The 17,235-nt window shown below is 28.7% G+C and overlaps 1 protein-coding gene across 1 annotated transcript; it reads left to right on the forward strand.

Annotated features, from left to right (window-relative positions):
* Positions 1 to 13,129: 13,129 nt before the first annotated feature.
* Positions 13,130 to 15,975, forward strand: LOC108333295 (RING-box protein 1a). Its single transcript, XM_017568700.2, has 5 exons — positions 13,130 to 13,316; positions 13,404 to 13,454; positions 13,541 to 13,600; positions 15,459 to 15,530; positions 15,626 to 15,975. Exons 1-5 carry the CDS (start codon positions 13,181 to 13,183, stop codon positions 15,661 to 15,663), a joined length of 357 nt encoding a protein of 118 aa, XP_017424189.1. The 5' UTR covers positions 13,130 to 13,180; the 3' UTR covers positions 15,664 to 15,975.
* The last annotated feature ends 1,260 nt before the right edge of the window (positions 15,976 to 17,235 follow it).

Consider the following 17,235-nt stretch of genomic DNA (forward strand, 5'->3'; position numbering starts at 1 on the left):
TGAGTAGTAATGGTCAAGGACTGTTAGAGACTGTTTGGGTAGGGTAGATAGGTCATATGTGACTGGTTTGAGTCATCAAAATGGTCAAGAATAGGTTCAAAGTGGTAGAATTGCTTTTGAGTCTCTAAGTTGATGAATTGGAGGTTTAAGAGTAGAGTTTGATGCATAAACACTTTAGATTGGGGTTAGGAATGTGTAGAATCATTTAGTCTAGTCCAATTAAGTATAGACAACGAATTAGGAGTATTAGAAGTTGGAAAAGTTGAGTGGAATTGGTATGGAGTGGTTGAGTTGCATAATTCTGCAGAATTTCGTTCTGCAGAATTTCGTTCTGCAGATTATGCAGACTCGCTGTGCGAATGGATTCGCATAACGAGTCACCTTGGCGAGGTGCTCTCTGCCAAGGCACTCGCATAACAAATGGGTGCGTTGTGCGAGTGAAGTGAGAGGGTTGCTCTCTGTTTGTAAATCTGCATAGCGAATCAAATCGCTATGCGACTGGGTGGGGTATGGAACCATTGTTCTTTTTATTCGAACAGCGAGTGGGTCTTGCTCTGCGAGTGTTTGGGGATTCAAGTCTCTGTCTAAGGTTCTCGCATAGCGAGTTGGGACACTATGCGAGGGGTTGGGTCTGATGCATTTCACAGTTTATTCGCATAGCGAGTTTAGTCGTTATGCGAGAGATCAAGAGTAGTTGGTCGCTGTCTGAGGTTCTCACAAGGCGAGTTAGGTCGTTGTGCGAGAAGCTTATAGCCTCGCTATGCGAAGGTGTGCGTTATGCGAGAAGTGCATTTCTAGTTCAAGTTCTTGTGTGATCTTATGTTGTTTTTATAGGAATCAATGAGGGTTGTATGAAGTAAAGTGGAGTTGTAACATGTAATATCTGTGGTTATTGTTGTATGTTGTATCTCAAAATATGTATAATGGACGTAATTCCATGATCCTCAAGGAGGGGAGACATGGTGGTGCCCTATGTTGTAATTCAAAGTGGAATCTCTAGTTGAGATTCAAGTAAGTTTAGAATGATCTGCATGGTAGCTTAGTCTTGGGGGTTTTCCTGACGCTCCAATGGTCTTTCATTCTCAAGTAGAGAGGATTGATCCATGTCATGAGGAGTAGCAGGAGGTCCTAGTCTTGGGTGCTTCCAGTATGACCCAAGGTGAGTGATAACGGACTAACCTCGTAAGTGTGGTAGGGTGAAACCCATTGGCAACGGCTTTGCAAAGCAGTAGAAGCCACCACGAGTGCATAACACGTCATAGCTCGGCAATCATTCTAAGTCCGGACAGTCAAAGTCAGTGTGGTTTTATGTGTGAAAGATTTAAGTGATGTGAGGAATAATATGCTTGTATGAATTTAATTGATTTGATGTATGATTAATTCTGTTTTAAACTAGCTTACCCTGTTGTATGCTTGTGTTTTATATGATTCTGCTGTTTTTCTTCTGCGATGACCATCCTTTGGATGTGAGTAGCGGAAGAAGAGGTTTCCCTGGAGCAAGCTTTGGAGGGAGGTGACGCTGCTGAGTAGTTGCCTTAGTTCAGTAGAACCTTGTGTATAGTTTTGAGTAGACTTTAGTCTGTGTATAAAGTTTTAAATTTATAAATTTTTTTGGATGACTGTAAAGATATCACTTTATGCTTTAGATGGATAACTGTACTACTTTATCATGCATGTGCTTCTCTTTAATATAGATTACACTATATATTTTGGGATGTTACACTTTTTGATCCCTCCAAATATATTCCAATCCAAATAAAATGTAAATGTTGTGTTTGAAATTTAAAGATCAAGTCAAAATCTTAAGCAACTTGAGTTCATACTCCTTCTCTTAAGACTGAAATTCAATACCAGTGTTTAAGTTTGAATCTTAAACTAACTAAAAGAAGTATTCAAGATATATTAGGGAGATACTGCATTTCAAAATGCACAATAAAGGAGATCTAATTGAGCATAATAATATTATTTTAAATCAATTATTTTAACACATTTAAAGTTGAAACAATAATATCTTATAAGAAAAAAAATTATTAAAAATTTGACTAGATATAAAATGAATTTACCCATAATTGCATGTTAACAAATCATCTTAAATATATTTTAATGAAATTTATTATTTGTTAATTAAATTTATTATAGTGTATAAAATCTCAGAAAATTATATTTTAGAAGTGGTGGTAGTTTAAAAATAGTGAAATTCGATAATATTAAATGATTTATTTATAAATAGTTTTGTTATAAACGAGTTTTATTATTTTAAAACATATCATTTCTTTATAAAACACTTTTATGGAATTCTCTATCTTCTATCTAAGAGTTCTAACTCCTGAGTCATCTCTTTGACGATCAGGAGATACCTAAATGACCACGACAACGAAATCTATGTTCCTATCCGATCAGTTTCTGCAATAGAAGTAAGTTTCAGCTCATTTTTGCTCTTCGTTCTTTATTTGAGACCATGCATGGAAATTTCCAACGCATGTGTACTTTGATATTTCCTTTGAGTTCTTTGTTGATCAAATGTCTTAAGGACTCTCTTTGATATCTTTTCGGTGTTTCGTAGGCATATTTGTAATTCCTTAAGTCGAAAGCAACAATGTGTGGTTCTAGAGCTTAATAGACAAATTTTTGAGATAAGAGAAACTAGATTAACTAATGTTCATTTAATAAATTGTTCAAAATATGTTATGGAATCGGTGTGATGTCTTGAATTGTATGAGTAAATTGATATGATACTCTTGGTGTGTTAAATTGCTGAAATTGTTATGTAATGAGGTAGAAACTTATCAAAGTTGTGAAGAATTGTTAGGTTGAATGTTAGAATTGTTTGATAAGTGAAATGGTGGTTTGAATGTATTGTTGAACTTATCAAATTATTATAAGTCTAGAATGGTATCAATTGTAAGAAATGGATAGATTTTTTGTCTAGAAAATGAGGTTTGAGAAGTGTATTATTGATATGTTGATCTAATAAGAAGTATAATGGTTTTGGACAGTTTAATAGGTCTTTAATAATTTGTGATGAAGAAGAACTGATATGATGTCTAGAATGAAATGTTAGTCAAAACAGTATGATTGGTAGTTCCTAAGGTGTTTTAGGGGTTTTGGTAGGTGAAAACTTAAAGGAAGTAAATAGGATATAAACCAGAGTTTTTAAGTTTGTTTTTGGGTAATTCAAAACTGGTTTGGACCTTAATAATGATAGAAAATTGATGCTGGAACCTTTGGAAGTTTATGTGTTAATTTTGAAGTGTATTTGGCTAGTTTTAGGGGTTTTAAGGTATGAGATTTTGAATTAAATGTTATGGGCTGATTGTGATGATTTGTTGGCTGTTACTAAGTTCATTAAGACTTATTTAAGCTATTGGTTACCATTTGAGTGTTACAATAGATAGAATTGAGTTTGATATGGTTTAAGGTAGTAAGTTGGTTGAAGTGGTCAATTTGAGCTAGAGTGGTGTTTTCTGAGATTTCTCTTTATTTAGAGGGTCCTAGGAATAAATTAAAGTTGTGAGAAAAGTGTCCAAAGTCATACTAATTGATTTAGTAATAGTTTATGTTTTAATCGATTATGACACTAACTTAATCGATTAAAACAGACACTTTAGCCTTATCTATTATGACACTAACTTAATCGATTAAATTAGACAATTTTACCCTATTTTGCTTTATCTGAATTTTGACTTGCCTTAACAGATTAGATTATCAATCTAATCAATTATTATTATCAGTAATGTGAAATTTTGACCAATCTAAACCAAATTATAAATTGTACATATATGATCTATGTTTTTTATTGTTCTTTTATGATCTTACACAATTTTATTATCAATTTCATATGTTGGATGCAAAGTATTATGAGATGATCAAAGTGTAAATGAAAGGGGTGGAAAAGAGTTTCGAGGAGGATTTTCTTATGGATGGTTGTCATGTGTTGTAAGTATGAATGCAGGGAGCTTAGTCTTGGAGATTATTTTGACACTCTAATGACTTTTCATTCTCAAATAGAGAAAATTGACTTTTCATTCTCAAATAGAGAAAATTGACTTTTCATTCTCAAATAGAGAAAATTGACACATGTGGTGAGAGTAACAAGAGGTCTTAGTCGTAGGTATTTCAAATTTTTAGGATACAAACAAAGTCCCACATTAGATAAAACAAGAAATAGACATGAGTTTTTTTACACATAAGATATCTCGATTTGTAAGAAGCCTCTTGAAGTGTTACCAAAAACAAATCCGTAAGGCTTAACCTAGAACGGACAAAATATCTTACTTAACATTTTATTTTAGTAGTATTATACTATTAAAAAAAATTTTACATATTCTCTACTATTGTATCATTTACTAATATTTAATCTCATTCTTCATTCATATATATATATATAAATAAAAGTTTCCTAACTTACTTAACCTCTTAAAGTATATCAAATTTTAGTTGACAAAAATACTCTCCTATATTATGGATTCTAAGTGTTAAGGTTAAAGGTATTTGAATAATTTATTATTTTCTTTTATTTTTTATTTTAAATTAAAAATTAAAATACCCCTGTGTTTGAAATATGTTTTTATTAATATATGAGTTTATATTTAGTAGGTTACGCAAACATATATATATATATATATATATATATATATATATATATATATATATATATATATATATATATATATATATATATATATATATATATATATATATATATATATATATATATATATATATATATATATATATATATATATATATAAACTGTTAAATTAAATCAAATTTAAACCTCATTTCTTAAAATAGTTAAAAAATAACATTCATATCCTTAACTATCCACTTTTTGAAATTTGTTTAAATATATTAAAAGTTTTACATTCTTTAAGAATTGGAAAAAAAATAACAACTAAGATATATATTTTTCTTAATTCATTAAGGTACTTTCTACAAATAAAAACACAACAAAACTATGAAACTCGTCTCATATAATCTTACTCGTTATATGATGTTATCATTATTGACTTAAAAGTTAAAATAATATAAACATAACTTTTAAATGGTCGAACAAACAAGCATTAAAATATAGGGCAAGTCTTGTAAAAAAATATATATTTTCAAAGTAACGTCATTATGATTATAACCTAAAAGAAAATCAATTATGCCAATGGCAGCCTTAGTAGAAGTCGATCTATGTGTCCTACATATTAGACAGAGTCTATTTTGTGTCATTTTACCAAATCTGTTTGTCAAATAGGTGAATGAATTATTATTTTGTTGGGGAGACAAGAATATGTGCTTATCAAGGTAATTTTTAGGTCTTGTTGATATACATATTTTTTACATAGGTTGAAAAATTATAAGGATTCCTTTATATATATTCAGGAAAAATAAAAATAAAGGTGATAAAGAGACAGACAACATGTTATGTAAACAAAAAAAAGAAGAGAAAAAAGCATACTCATTATTCACACTTAATTAACTAAGTGAATTAAGCTTCCACCAATAATAAGATGAACTAAATTGATATTTTCCCCCTTTTTCTTCTACGTAATTCCCAAACAGTAGAAACTAATTTATTATCATAGTTTATAAAAAGATTGGGCACACAAAAAATCGATTAGAGAAGAATTAATTGAGTCATTTATTTGAACAACATGATTTTTCGGACATTAAATTATCCATTTTTCTCTATTGAAAGAACTAAATTTTGAACTAAAGTGATATTGGGTAAATTTTATTATGAACTTATTTCGAAAACATAGACTCAAGTACGAATCAATATTTTAACTAAAATTAATTTTGTAATTAAAACCAAAATGTAAATTCCATTTCACCAATATGCCCAACGGATTTGCATATATATTCAATGATAAATGTCCGTGACGATTACTTCCGTTGTTTAAATTTAAGATTTAATTAATGATTGATTTTACTATATTTATGTTAAAATATAAAATAATTAACTTCATTAATTAAAATAATATAAATTCATATAACATATTTTTTTTAAAATATTTTTTTTTTGTCTTTTATCTCTGCCATCGTTTCTTAAACACAAAACAAATACTTTAGAATTTCTAACATCTCTACGAACAAACATATATTTCTGGCATTTGGCATTTGAAGATTGTCTCTCAGTGAAAGAAAATGTTCATAATTCTAATTATGCAAGGAAAAGAAGAAAAAGTTTGTGGAGATACAAGTTTAAATCTAATGTTTCACTTAAAATTTTAGATCATGATTCATTCTTCACTTATTTATTAAATTAAATTTCTTATATTGCTAGCTTTATGTCTTTGTAATTAATAATTTTAAATATTAAAATATTGTTTTTTTCTTTAATAAAGATAATTATGTTAAATTAATAACAATGTTGCAAAAGGTTTTTGAGAACTCAAAAAGAGAAAACTCAATGAAGTTTCAAATATACATTTTAATTGTTTTTTTTAGAAAATTTAGATATTTAACACTTTATTTGTAACACCCCAAAATATAAAACATCTCACACCCAAATTTATTTCATTAATAAAGAAAACATCATACAATATTACAATCCTCCTTTTAGGAGTAACATAGTTCACACTAGAAATACATTATATTTTCACACAAAAATAAAACACTCTTAATTTTATTTTATTTTATTTTTCTTCTTCTTAAAATATTCTTCATTTTTCTGCTGCTTCCTCCTTCGCTTGAATTGGTTCAGACGTCGTTTCCTCATCTGCTCCCGTATAACAAAAACATTATACGATCATCGCAAAAATAAGATTTTTCCGGCACAAACAAACAAGTAAGGGTGAGTTACCATGCAACATTCAAAGAAAAACATTACACTATTATTATACGTAATACATTCACCATAAATTCATGCAAGATGCAATTATCATACTAGACTCTATTATCCGGATATAATGTTGATGGAAGTCTCGGGTGGTCATGCACTTGTGGTGATTTCAACAACAAAAGTTTTGGCCAAATAGAATATATCATATCACCCACAAGGTTAATCCATTAATGTCTATAAACATAGACTAGGACCTCCTACTACTCTCACCACATAACACATCCTTCTCTAATTGAGACTGGAAAATTATTAGAGTTTTAGGATCACCACCAACAACAGGACCCTCAACATCAACATATACACTAATACCATGCCATTATAGAGTCTCTCCCCGAGACTCATACTATATTTCAAATTCATAATTTCATATCAAACATCACAATAAACATTCATAATAGAATTCATACAAGATAATTATAAACAATTAACAATAATAAAATATTACTATAAATGGTCATAGAAGAATACAATATTTGACAATTAAAAATAATCTTAATATAAAAATTCATGGGGAAACAAGAAGTTGAATCTAGCAGAGCCGGTTAGACAACTTCTAATCCATCCAAAAATACAATATAATTAAATAACAAGGACAATACATGTCTGGGGAAATAAGAAGTTGAATCTGGCAGAGCCGGTTAGACAACTTCTAATCCATCCAAAGATGCGATAAAATAAATAAGTAAAGCAATAAATAGTTTGGGGAAACAAGAAGTTGAATCTGGCAGAGCCGGTTAGACAACTTCTCATCCTTCCAGGAATACAACGTAATTAAATAATAAGAATAATGACAGGTTTGGGGAAATAAGAAGTTGAATCTGGCAGAGCCGGTTAGACAACTTCTCATCCTTCCAGGAATACAACGTAATTAAATAATAAGAATAATGACAGGTTTGGGGAAATAAGAAGTTGAATCTGGCAGAGCCGGTTAGACAACTTCTAATCCTTCCAAAAATAAAAACGAATAAGGAAAACAATATAAAGTATGGGGAAACAAGAAGTTGAATCTGGCAGAGCCGGTTAGACAACTTCTAATCCATCCATAAACAATTAATAGCATACATATGACATAACATAATCAACATCTCATTTTATAACTATCACATTTGGATCTAAACACAGAAGCATGTTCTCATCCAAATTCAAAATCATACAGAAAGAAAATACTTCACACTCAAGATTTAAGATCAACCAAAAGCAACATATACAAAACTCAAAATAATACCAAACAAAATATAACTCCCCTTACCTCTATTCCAGACTTAGGTTCATCTTCTCAAACCGTTCTCCAGAAACTTCCAGAATTTCCCCTCTTCAACTAGAATTTTCTCCAACTCTCTTCTCTCACAATTTCTCTAGAATTTTGGTGCAAATTTTCAGCCTCCCCCCCTTGGCTATTTATAGCCAAAAAAAATTTACTATTCATTTTTACTATTCATTTTTACTATTCACTTTTACTATTCATTTTTACTATTTAAAAATTATTTTTTTATTCACCATTCTTATCTCTGAATCATTCATTCTACGTGGAGTGTTTTCTTCCACAATTTATTTTAATATTTTTTTTTAACTATTTACTATTCACTATTCACTATTTACTATTTACTATTCACTATTCACTATTTACTATTTACTATTCACTATTCACTTTTCTTAAAAAAAATCCTAAATAAGTTATCAAAATTTGAAGCTCTTCCTCTAGAATTACTATAATTTTATATCCAAAAATCTACATTTTTCTATCCATTAAAATTATTATTACTAATAAAATGCTAAAATTTACTATTATAAATATTTTTTTTTATGGGTCTTACAAATTAAGCTACCAAAATTTCTTATTAATCTTTCCACATTTTATAAACTTATATATTTTCCATTCACAAAGAAATTTATTACTACTAGTAATAAAATTATTATTATTAAAGTAAATATTTTTCATGGGTCTTACATTATTACTTGATAGTTGATATACAACATTGTTTACTTTTTTTATTTTTGTTTGTTGCTTTCTATATTAATTTATGCTTTTTTACATTTAATTATATTTTAATTTTTAACAACATTAAAATGAAAGCCAAATGATTCAAAAGAAAGAAAAACGTACAACAAGTTAAAATTATTTAATTATTTTTAAATTTTTATATGTATCAAATAAATTATAATATTAATGGATATTCTTGTTCTATAAATAAAGTAAAATTAATGATTATCAATGTCAGAATTCATTTAATATCACAATTCATTATAAATTTTTGTAAAGTTTAATATTTATTAATTATTCTTAATTAGTATAAGGTCTAGTATTATTTTGTTGGATTATAAAACTCTGCCCGAAAAACTTAAATATTCATTTAAGTATGTGGATTAGTCCAAAACAGATAAAGAAGAAAAAATATAAATGAATTAAACTAGGAAAGTTATTAAGTTTTCCTATTTGATTAAGTTGCTTGATATCATATGTTCAAATATTTACTAATGTGAAGATTGTTGTTTTGGCATAATAAGAAAGTAACATTGACACCTACATATTGATAAAGTTTTGAGAAAATGAAAAGGAGAATACCCTAAGAAAAAGACTTTTTGTTATTACCTTTGGAGAAGGTATACGTATAGAAAGCGAAGGTAGGGATATCTCGCTACACATTTAAAGAATATATATATGGTAATATTTAAAACCACAAGTCTCTGTCTCGTCGTCATCAACCAATTCTTATTATTTATTGCACTTTCCAATTAATTATTCACTTTTATTATGGGTCCCTGTGATCAATAATTCCCCATATAGCTTTGTTTATTACTTTATTTAATTAGAGAATGATTTTATGATCCCCAAGAACTTAATTAAATATTCTTCTGCTCCATCAACATGTATTTACTATCCTCGTGATATCTCTTCAATTAATGTACAACATGGTCTCTTTCTTTCCACCTTCATTTTTTCTCCTTTCTTTCTCCTCGATGCTTAATAATTCTTTATCTTTCCTCTTATTTCTTCCATCTTACATGAAGATTTTCAAGGGTTATCAACTAAATTTAGTATCTGAAAGTTGGTCCAAATCTTGATATAGTCTTCTAATTGGTGAGACGAATTCTTGGTCGAGTCCATCTTCTGTTGGCATATTCTTTAGGCTTTCATTTTCAAACTTTCAACCTGTCTCGTTCTTTTCAGGGCAGTTGAGCGTTTCAATTATTTTTTTTCTAGGGTTTTGTTATTTAGTAAAGTTGTTATATATATTGACATAATTAAGGTGTTGATTATCTTATTTCAGATGTTAATTAAGGTACAGAATTAGAGTAATATTAGGATGACATATTTTTATATTAATTTGATATACAATATAATGTAAAATAATCATAAACAAATGAATTTTTATATTTTTTTCAAAAAAATAAATTAAATAAATATAAAAAATTTATGCAGGTTGAAATATCTTTTTCATAGGGTATGCTCATGTAGAACGATGTCCATATATGTTGGGGGATGTGGCTGTGATGGTCCTGGTTGCTAAGGCAAGTGGCTCCCAATCCCATGTTTGTCATCATTGACTTAAAAAAGAGAACAAGTAAAAGTGTGGAAGAAACAGTCGTACCCACTGATTAGGTCAAAACCAAAAACCCTAAGAATCCTTTTCTGGTTTGAATCTAATTCAAGGATTTAGCTTATACCAATTACAAATTTTTAATCTCTATTGAAAAATTATCAACCTTTTAGTATCAATTCTGATTCTAATAAGATTATTTTTTACAGAGGAAGGTCTCAAATAATCGATTTAGTATAAAGTTATTAATCTTTAAATTTACAAAATAAGACTTCTAATTACATATTAATATTACTTTTTTCTCTAATAAATATACGTGACATACTAAATTTGTCTTTGATTATATCAATCGATTATTAACCAATTCAAACAAAACATAAAAAAAATAATCAAATTCTTGTAATACAATTGAATTGTTTTTTTATTGAACTAAAAATGAAATATATAATATTTGAACTGACTATTTACCCCAAAAAAGTTATATTTACTCCTCTTTATTTTTTTAAACCATGTTCATATTTTTTGTCTTTACAGTAATATTTTATAAGTGTGATATTTTTAACACTAAAACTTCAAAAAAATTTATTAAATAATAAAAAATTTTAAAAATAAAATATAATTAGTTATTATATTCATTAAGTTAGATATCATTTTATAGATTAAAAGTTATTAATGTATACATTATAGTCTCAATTTTAATAGTTAATATTAAAGATCAATTTATATTTTAAATCATAAATCAATTATAATTTTTTATTTATAATAAAAATAATTTTAAATATTAATAATTTTTAATTCATAAAATAAGTTATAGCTTACTCAATATAATGGTTAATATTTTTTCTAACTATTTAAGGATTTTTTTAAATATAACTTTTTTAAAATTTGAGAAAAATTTGTGTGCAATTTGAAAAGAAAAAAAAAATCGAGATCTGAGTGTATTTTTAGAAAACCTAATATAGTGTAAATGTAGTTTACTTTTCAAACAAGGTTGAGTATGTGAGAATGACTTAGTCAGCCAAAGACTTAAAACATGTCGCCATGGTAGTTCACCGGCGTAATTGAAGGCTTCTGGTTGCCATTAAATATAACTACCCATCTCTATAGGTCAATCTTCATTTCCTCTTCCCCAATTCCATTTTCTATCACACTCTCACTCTCCCTTTAATTACTTTTTTCCTCTAATTTTTATAAAAAATCTAATTTAATTTTTAATTTTAATTATCTAATTTTTTAAAATAATTTAATTAAATTTTTTCATTAGATTATTAATTTTAAAATTTTAAATTAATTTTATATTTTAGAGGGACTAATTTATATATAAACTTTAATGTTAAATAATAACAAAAAAAACTAATTAAATTATTTTTTTTAAAATTAAATAAAACAAAATAAAAATTAAAAATCTGATTACTTTTTTCAACTTTTTTTTTTTCCTTTTGGAGCCAACAACATTAATAATTTAGTTCTCTCAATATTCCAGTCAATCTGATTAAGACCTAATGAAAGTTACAAATAGTTATTAATTACAACTACTTCAGGAGAAACAATTTCAACACCCTTGTTCTGTTTAATATAGACAAAATAAAAGAGCTTAGATATCCAGTGAACTTATAGCAATGTGACATAAATCCTCTTAAATAATCATGTTTTCTTAATTTCGTATCTAAATTTTAATTGAATGATGTTTTATTGAAAATTATTATTTAATACTATAATTTGAACTTGTTTTTACCTTTTAACACCACTGTATAAGTACGGATGATAGTACCACGAATGGAAAGAAACTTCTTATTCTTAAAAAAAAACTTTGTAATAAATATATGTGTATATTAATTGTTATGATATTTAATGTTATATACATGTATACACTTCTTTTAATGCTATTATCATTGTTGAAATAGGTAGTAGATTATCGAATTTAATTTTTCTTTCTTGTGTCTTCAAATTGGCAGGTTGATGTGTATCTCTTCTTTAAAAAAAGAAAAAAAATCAATTTAGAAATAAATTTGGTTTCCCTACAATAAATGAACTTGTGTGTATGAAAAAAGTGCAACTATTATATATGGGTACTTGGGCTAATTTTCGCATAAAACTAATGTTTGATATAATATGCGATGAATTATTTTTATTCAAACTTTTTTTCTTTATTTGTGAACAAAGTATAAATTAACGCCACGTGAAACAAAAGTTAACGCCATTCAGAATTAGAGATTATTTATAACAGTTTTAAAATTACGAGGACTAAAATAAACAATTTTTTTTTTTGAATAGGGTCTAAACACAAAATCGTGTGATAGTTAAAGGATAAAAAACATATTTAATCCTAAAAACAAATACATTTAGAAAATGTTACTATAAAATTAATAAAATAATAATTTTAATTAAAAATAATAAATCCTTATTAAAGTATAAAATTAAAAAATGAAGTAAATATGTTTTATATAATAATATATAGTTAAGATTATCTTTTCTAATTTTATTTTTTAAATATATTTTTCTTTAATTAAAATAATTATTCTATTGATATTAGATAACAGTTTTTTTTATTTAACCATTTTCTTATTTGATCTTTTCACAAAATTTGATATTTTTTTTAGTTATAAAATTATCTACAAAATAAATAAAAATTATTTATAATAAAATTATAAAATTTATTTATTTATAATAAAATTGTTTAAAATAATTGAACAACCACAAAGGCCCAACAAAGTAAAGCCCAATCCAATCTAGAGATAAAAAATAGAAAACATCATAAACATGAGTACAGGTCAAGAAGTTTTGTTCCCAAGTTTGAAATCCTTGAAGAATGGCTACTATAGATTCTGACGTGACCATGGTTCCGGCTGGCGAACCCTCCAGCAGCACAGGTCCTTCTTCATCCAGCAAGAAGCCCAAGCGATTCGAGATCAAGAAGTGGAATGCCGTTTCTCTATGGGCATGGGGTGAGTCTCTTTCAACCCTCTTCTAAACCCTAGCTTTAATTTCATTCTTCTCATTTTTTTTCTTCTGTTTCCATTCTGTTGTTGCAGATATCGTTGTGGACAATTGTGCTATCTGCAGGAACCATATCATGGATCTCTGTAAGCGTGTTAATTCAACTTATCTTTGTGAATTTTTTTTTTATGAGAAATAGCCTAATTCTTTTTGATTTTGGATGCTTGTTTAGGTATTGAGTGTCAGGCCAACCAGGCTAGCGCTACTAGTGAGGAATGCACTGTAGCTTGGGGTACGTCTTAATCCTATACATTTATAAGTTAAATATGTCACTTCAGTGATTCCTATTATTCTATTCTAGCTGGTCTTTTTCCATCCAATTAATTGGGAGTTTTGTTTTGGAATCCGGTTTTTTAAATCTTTTGTTGAATTTTTACTCTATAGTTGTATTCCTATATTTGTTTAGGAAGTTATAATCTGAAATAAAAATACTTTATATGAGCGGCTGGTTATTCCTTCAGCTAGTTTTAGGTTGGAACTTATCCTTAGTATAAGAGATGAGTTGAACACTTTTCCAAGGGATCATCATCCTCATCTTCTGTGTTTATGATTTCATATATATATATATATATATATATATATATATATATATATATATATATATATATATATATATATATATATATATATATATATATATGTAGGTGAACCTAGTGCAAGTAGTGTTGAAATTGTGATTCCTGTATCCCACATAAAATCCAAAGCTCAGTTGTTAATTAAGCAATGAAAAACCTATAGAAACTGTTACTCTTTATCCTTTGCCAACTGCACTTGCAGTGGAGATATTAACAATGATTCCTATGTTTGTTCATTTTTTATTTGTTTGGTTCTTATTATTGAGGCTTGCATACTTGATTGATATATACTGACATCTAGACTCTAGACCATATTGAGATTGCAGGCTTGTTTAGTTCATAAGTTCACAGTTTAAACTGTGATGTATCTTGTAATGAGATAATGTTTTATTTTAAATATTCAGACCTAAGAAACTAATACTTTCATCACAATTCACATATGACTATGGTTTAAAGTTTAATGACTCTCAACTTTATTCAGGCCTATTTTTCACTGAACCACTTGCTAGATCTTTTTGTTGAAGCACACTAGGTCATGATTTATTGAAGTCTAGCTCTGTAGTCTGTTAACTGTGGCTCTAGGTAGAACCAAAATCCTTTAGCATAAGATATAACGAGTCAATGTTGGCATAATGTCTATATCTGATACTGAAATCTGTGTGACAAGCTTGCATTTGTTTTGGCACATTTGTAGGTAACAGTGTAAGAATGAAAATACAGAGGTTTTTTGTTGAACGGAAGTGTTCATTAAACCTTTCCATTAAATTCTTCCTTAACCTTAATCATCTTATTGTTGCAGTTATTAATATTATCTCCCTTCAATAACATAAAGTTCCACCCTTACATCACTACCCAGCGACAAAAAAACACAAGCAAGTTCTGTTTGAACCAGCCTTAGCTCGTCAAGCTTAAATTTTTTTAAGGGGTTGGAGGGTGGCTGCGGTTGTCCACATCTTAAGTTACTAATGCCTGTTGAATAATTCATTATACACATTTCAAGTTTCATCTTCACTAACTCATTACCTCCCTCAAGGCATTTCCACTTTCAATCTACACCCTCCCATACCTGTTATTGTGATTTCATCCTTTCAAGGCAGGTTTTAGAGCCAGTGAGGGAGTGAGGATGTACACAGCTGGGAATAAGGGAGTGATGTTGGAAGAGAGACTGAATGCATTTCACTTGGGTCGCAAATTGTTACAGGATAATCAAATCTAGCTAATATTAAAGTTATTTATTTATGTATAAATATATTTCATTCAATATATATTGTCAGACCATTAATCTTCAAAATATTATCACATTTGTATATTTTACATTGAATACTTGTATCCGATCCCGGCACAGAGCAGGGTCGGGAAAAAATCCATATTAAAAGTTCACTTTAGGCAGGAGGACTTAAAAGTAGTGCTTAGGTAATTTCTCTAGTTATGTAAGCCTATATACTTGTTGCGCTTTGGCATGGCAAAAGCAGGATTACTGAAATTGTTACTTGTTCTGCCTGATATCTTCTACAGGAGTTTGTAACCATGCTTTTCACTTCCATTGCATAAGCAGATGGCTCAAGACCCGTCAAGTATGTCCGCTAGGTATGTGGGACAAGTTCCTTTTCCACCTTTTTCTCTGTTTGGATTGAATGGTTTAGTGATCTTCTCACTTGCATGGTGTTTCTTTGGTGCTATAGATAATAGCGAGTGGGAGTTTCAGAAATATGGTCACTAGAACTTGGATGCCGCTGAGATACTTCCAACTGGGGACATTTGATTGTATCAGTTTCTATAAAATATTTATAGCTCTACGTTATTGTCGTTGGAGTTTTACTATCTTTCAAGAGTCCCTTCTAAATGTTTTATCATATCGTTACTCCCCAGTTCCACGGTTCATCACATCATTCAAACCAACTAAATCCGGCCGCATAACCCACGCCAAAAAAATTCAATGTTATGTCACCTAATGTACTATTTTCACGAATATGATGCACACAAAGTTCTTGTAAACACGTTCTTAACTAATATTCTAATGAATCACGTTAAGTATCATGGATTTTACTGGAGTAGAACCTTCTATTTCAGTTCGTGCTGTTTTAAATAGATACGTGCAATTATGAAAATGTGAGGCAATGTTAAAATACTTAATATCAGCATTGTTTAATATATATATATATATATATATATATACGGGTTGGATTAATGGTTGAACAGATACGTTTTATATTGTGAACAATATTATGGATGTCTATAATTGACTGTATAGCAAAGATTGAATGAATTAAATGTATAATATAAAAGGAATTTTGTTTAACTATATTTTCCGTGAAAATGAGAGAAATAAGAAAAGGAAAGAAGTGTATGGATTGAGATAAAAAAATGATGTATAGAGGAAAACAATGAAAGTTATTACATAAAATGTATTGTAAAAATAACTGTCATAATCAGAATCCGTTACCTTTTGTCAAAGGATTTGACAAGTAGATAATAGAGTACGAAAAGGGGGTATGACTAAACTGGGTTAGTAAGAATTAGCATTTTTCATTAATATAGCAAAAACTAAACAGCTTTTCATAGAGAACCCTTACTACAGAGCACTGTAAACAAAGTTGCCAATTCAACAAGGGGAACCCATATGGTCCCGGTTTTCAATGTTTTCACACAAAATAAATTTGGACTTTTATTCTATTCGGGTGTGGAAGAACTAAATGAGATTGGAAAAACCAGCCCAAACATTTGTTGGCAGTGGCAAGCCTACGTAAAACTACCACTCATACATTGCAAATTTCAATAACAACCATAAATGTGACTGGAAAAAGGTTAAGTAGGGGCAAAATCTTCTGACCAAATATTTCACCTGCGTTTGACCATGGTTAGCTGGATTCACTGTAGTTCGAAATTTCCTTTAAAAAATAAAATCCTAGGCTATTTCGCAAATTATATTTCTTTTTTCCACAATATATATAATCAATTTGAATTAACGAATCACTCTATTTGCCATTGATCGATCAGAATAAGTCGAATTACTCTATTTGTGTTATTAAGTGAAAATTTGCAGGATAAATGACAACAATTTTGATCATAGATATAATTGAAGCGAAAATCAAATTTTAGTTAGAAAATAGTAGAGAAGAAAAGTACCTAAGATGTCGCAGCTATAAGGTGTTTGTAGTTCACACAATTTCTTCCAAGTTAGGTTATATTAGAGGTGAGTGAGTTAGCTGGGAAAGAAGCTAAAAATTGAATGTATAGAGTGCAGTTAAGGAGAGATTGAGGCCAATTTTGTCTCCCTCAATAAATGTTTTGG

This window comes from Vigna angularis, chromosome 11 (assembly GCF_016808095.1).
Source record: "Vigna angularis cultivar LongXiaoDou No.4 chromosome 11, ASM1680809v1, whole genome shotgun sequence".
Lineage (NCBI taxonomy): Eukaryota > Viridiplantae > Streptophyta > Magnoliopsida > Fabales > Fabaceae > Vigna > Vigna angularis.

Coding starts and splice junctions, on each gene's coding strand:
- LOC108333295 (XM_017568700.2), top strand. CDS start 13,181: ATGGCTACTATAGATTCTGACGTGACCATGGTTCCGGCTGGCGAACCC. Junction 13,455..13,540: donor GAACCATATCATGGATCTCT/GTAAGCGTGTTA, acceptor ATGCTTGTTTAG/GTATTGAGTGTCAGGCCAAC. Junction 15,531..15,625: donor CCGTCAAGTATGTCCGCTAG/GTATGTGGGACA, acceptor TTGGTGCTATAG/ATAATAGCGAGTGGGAGTTT.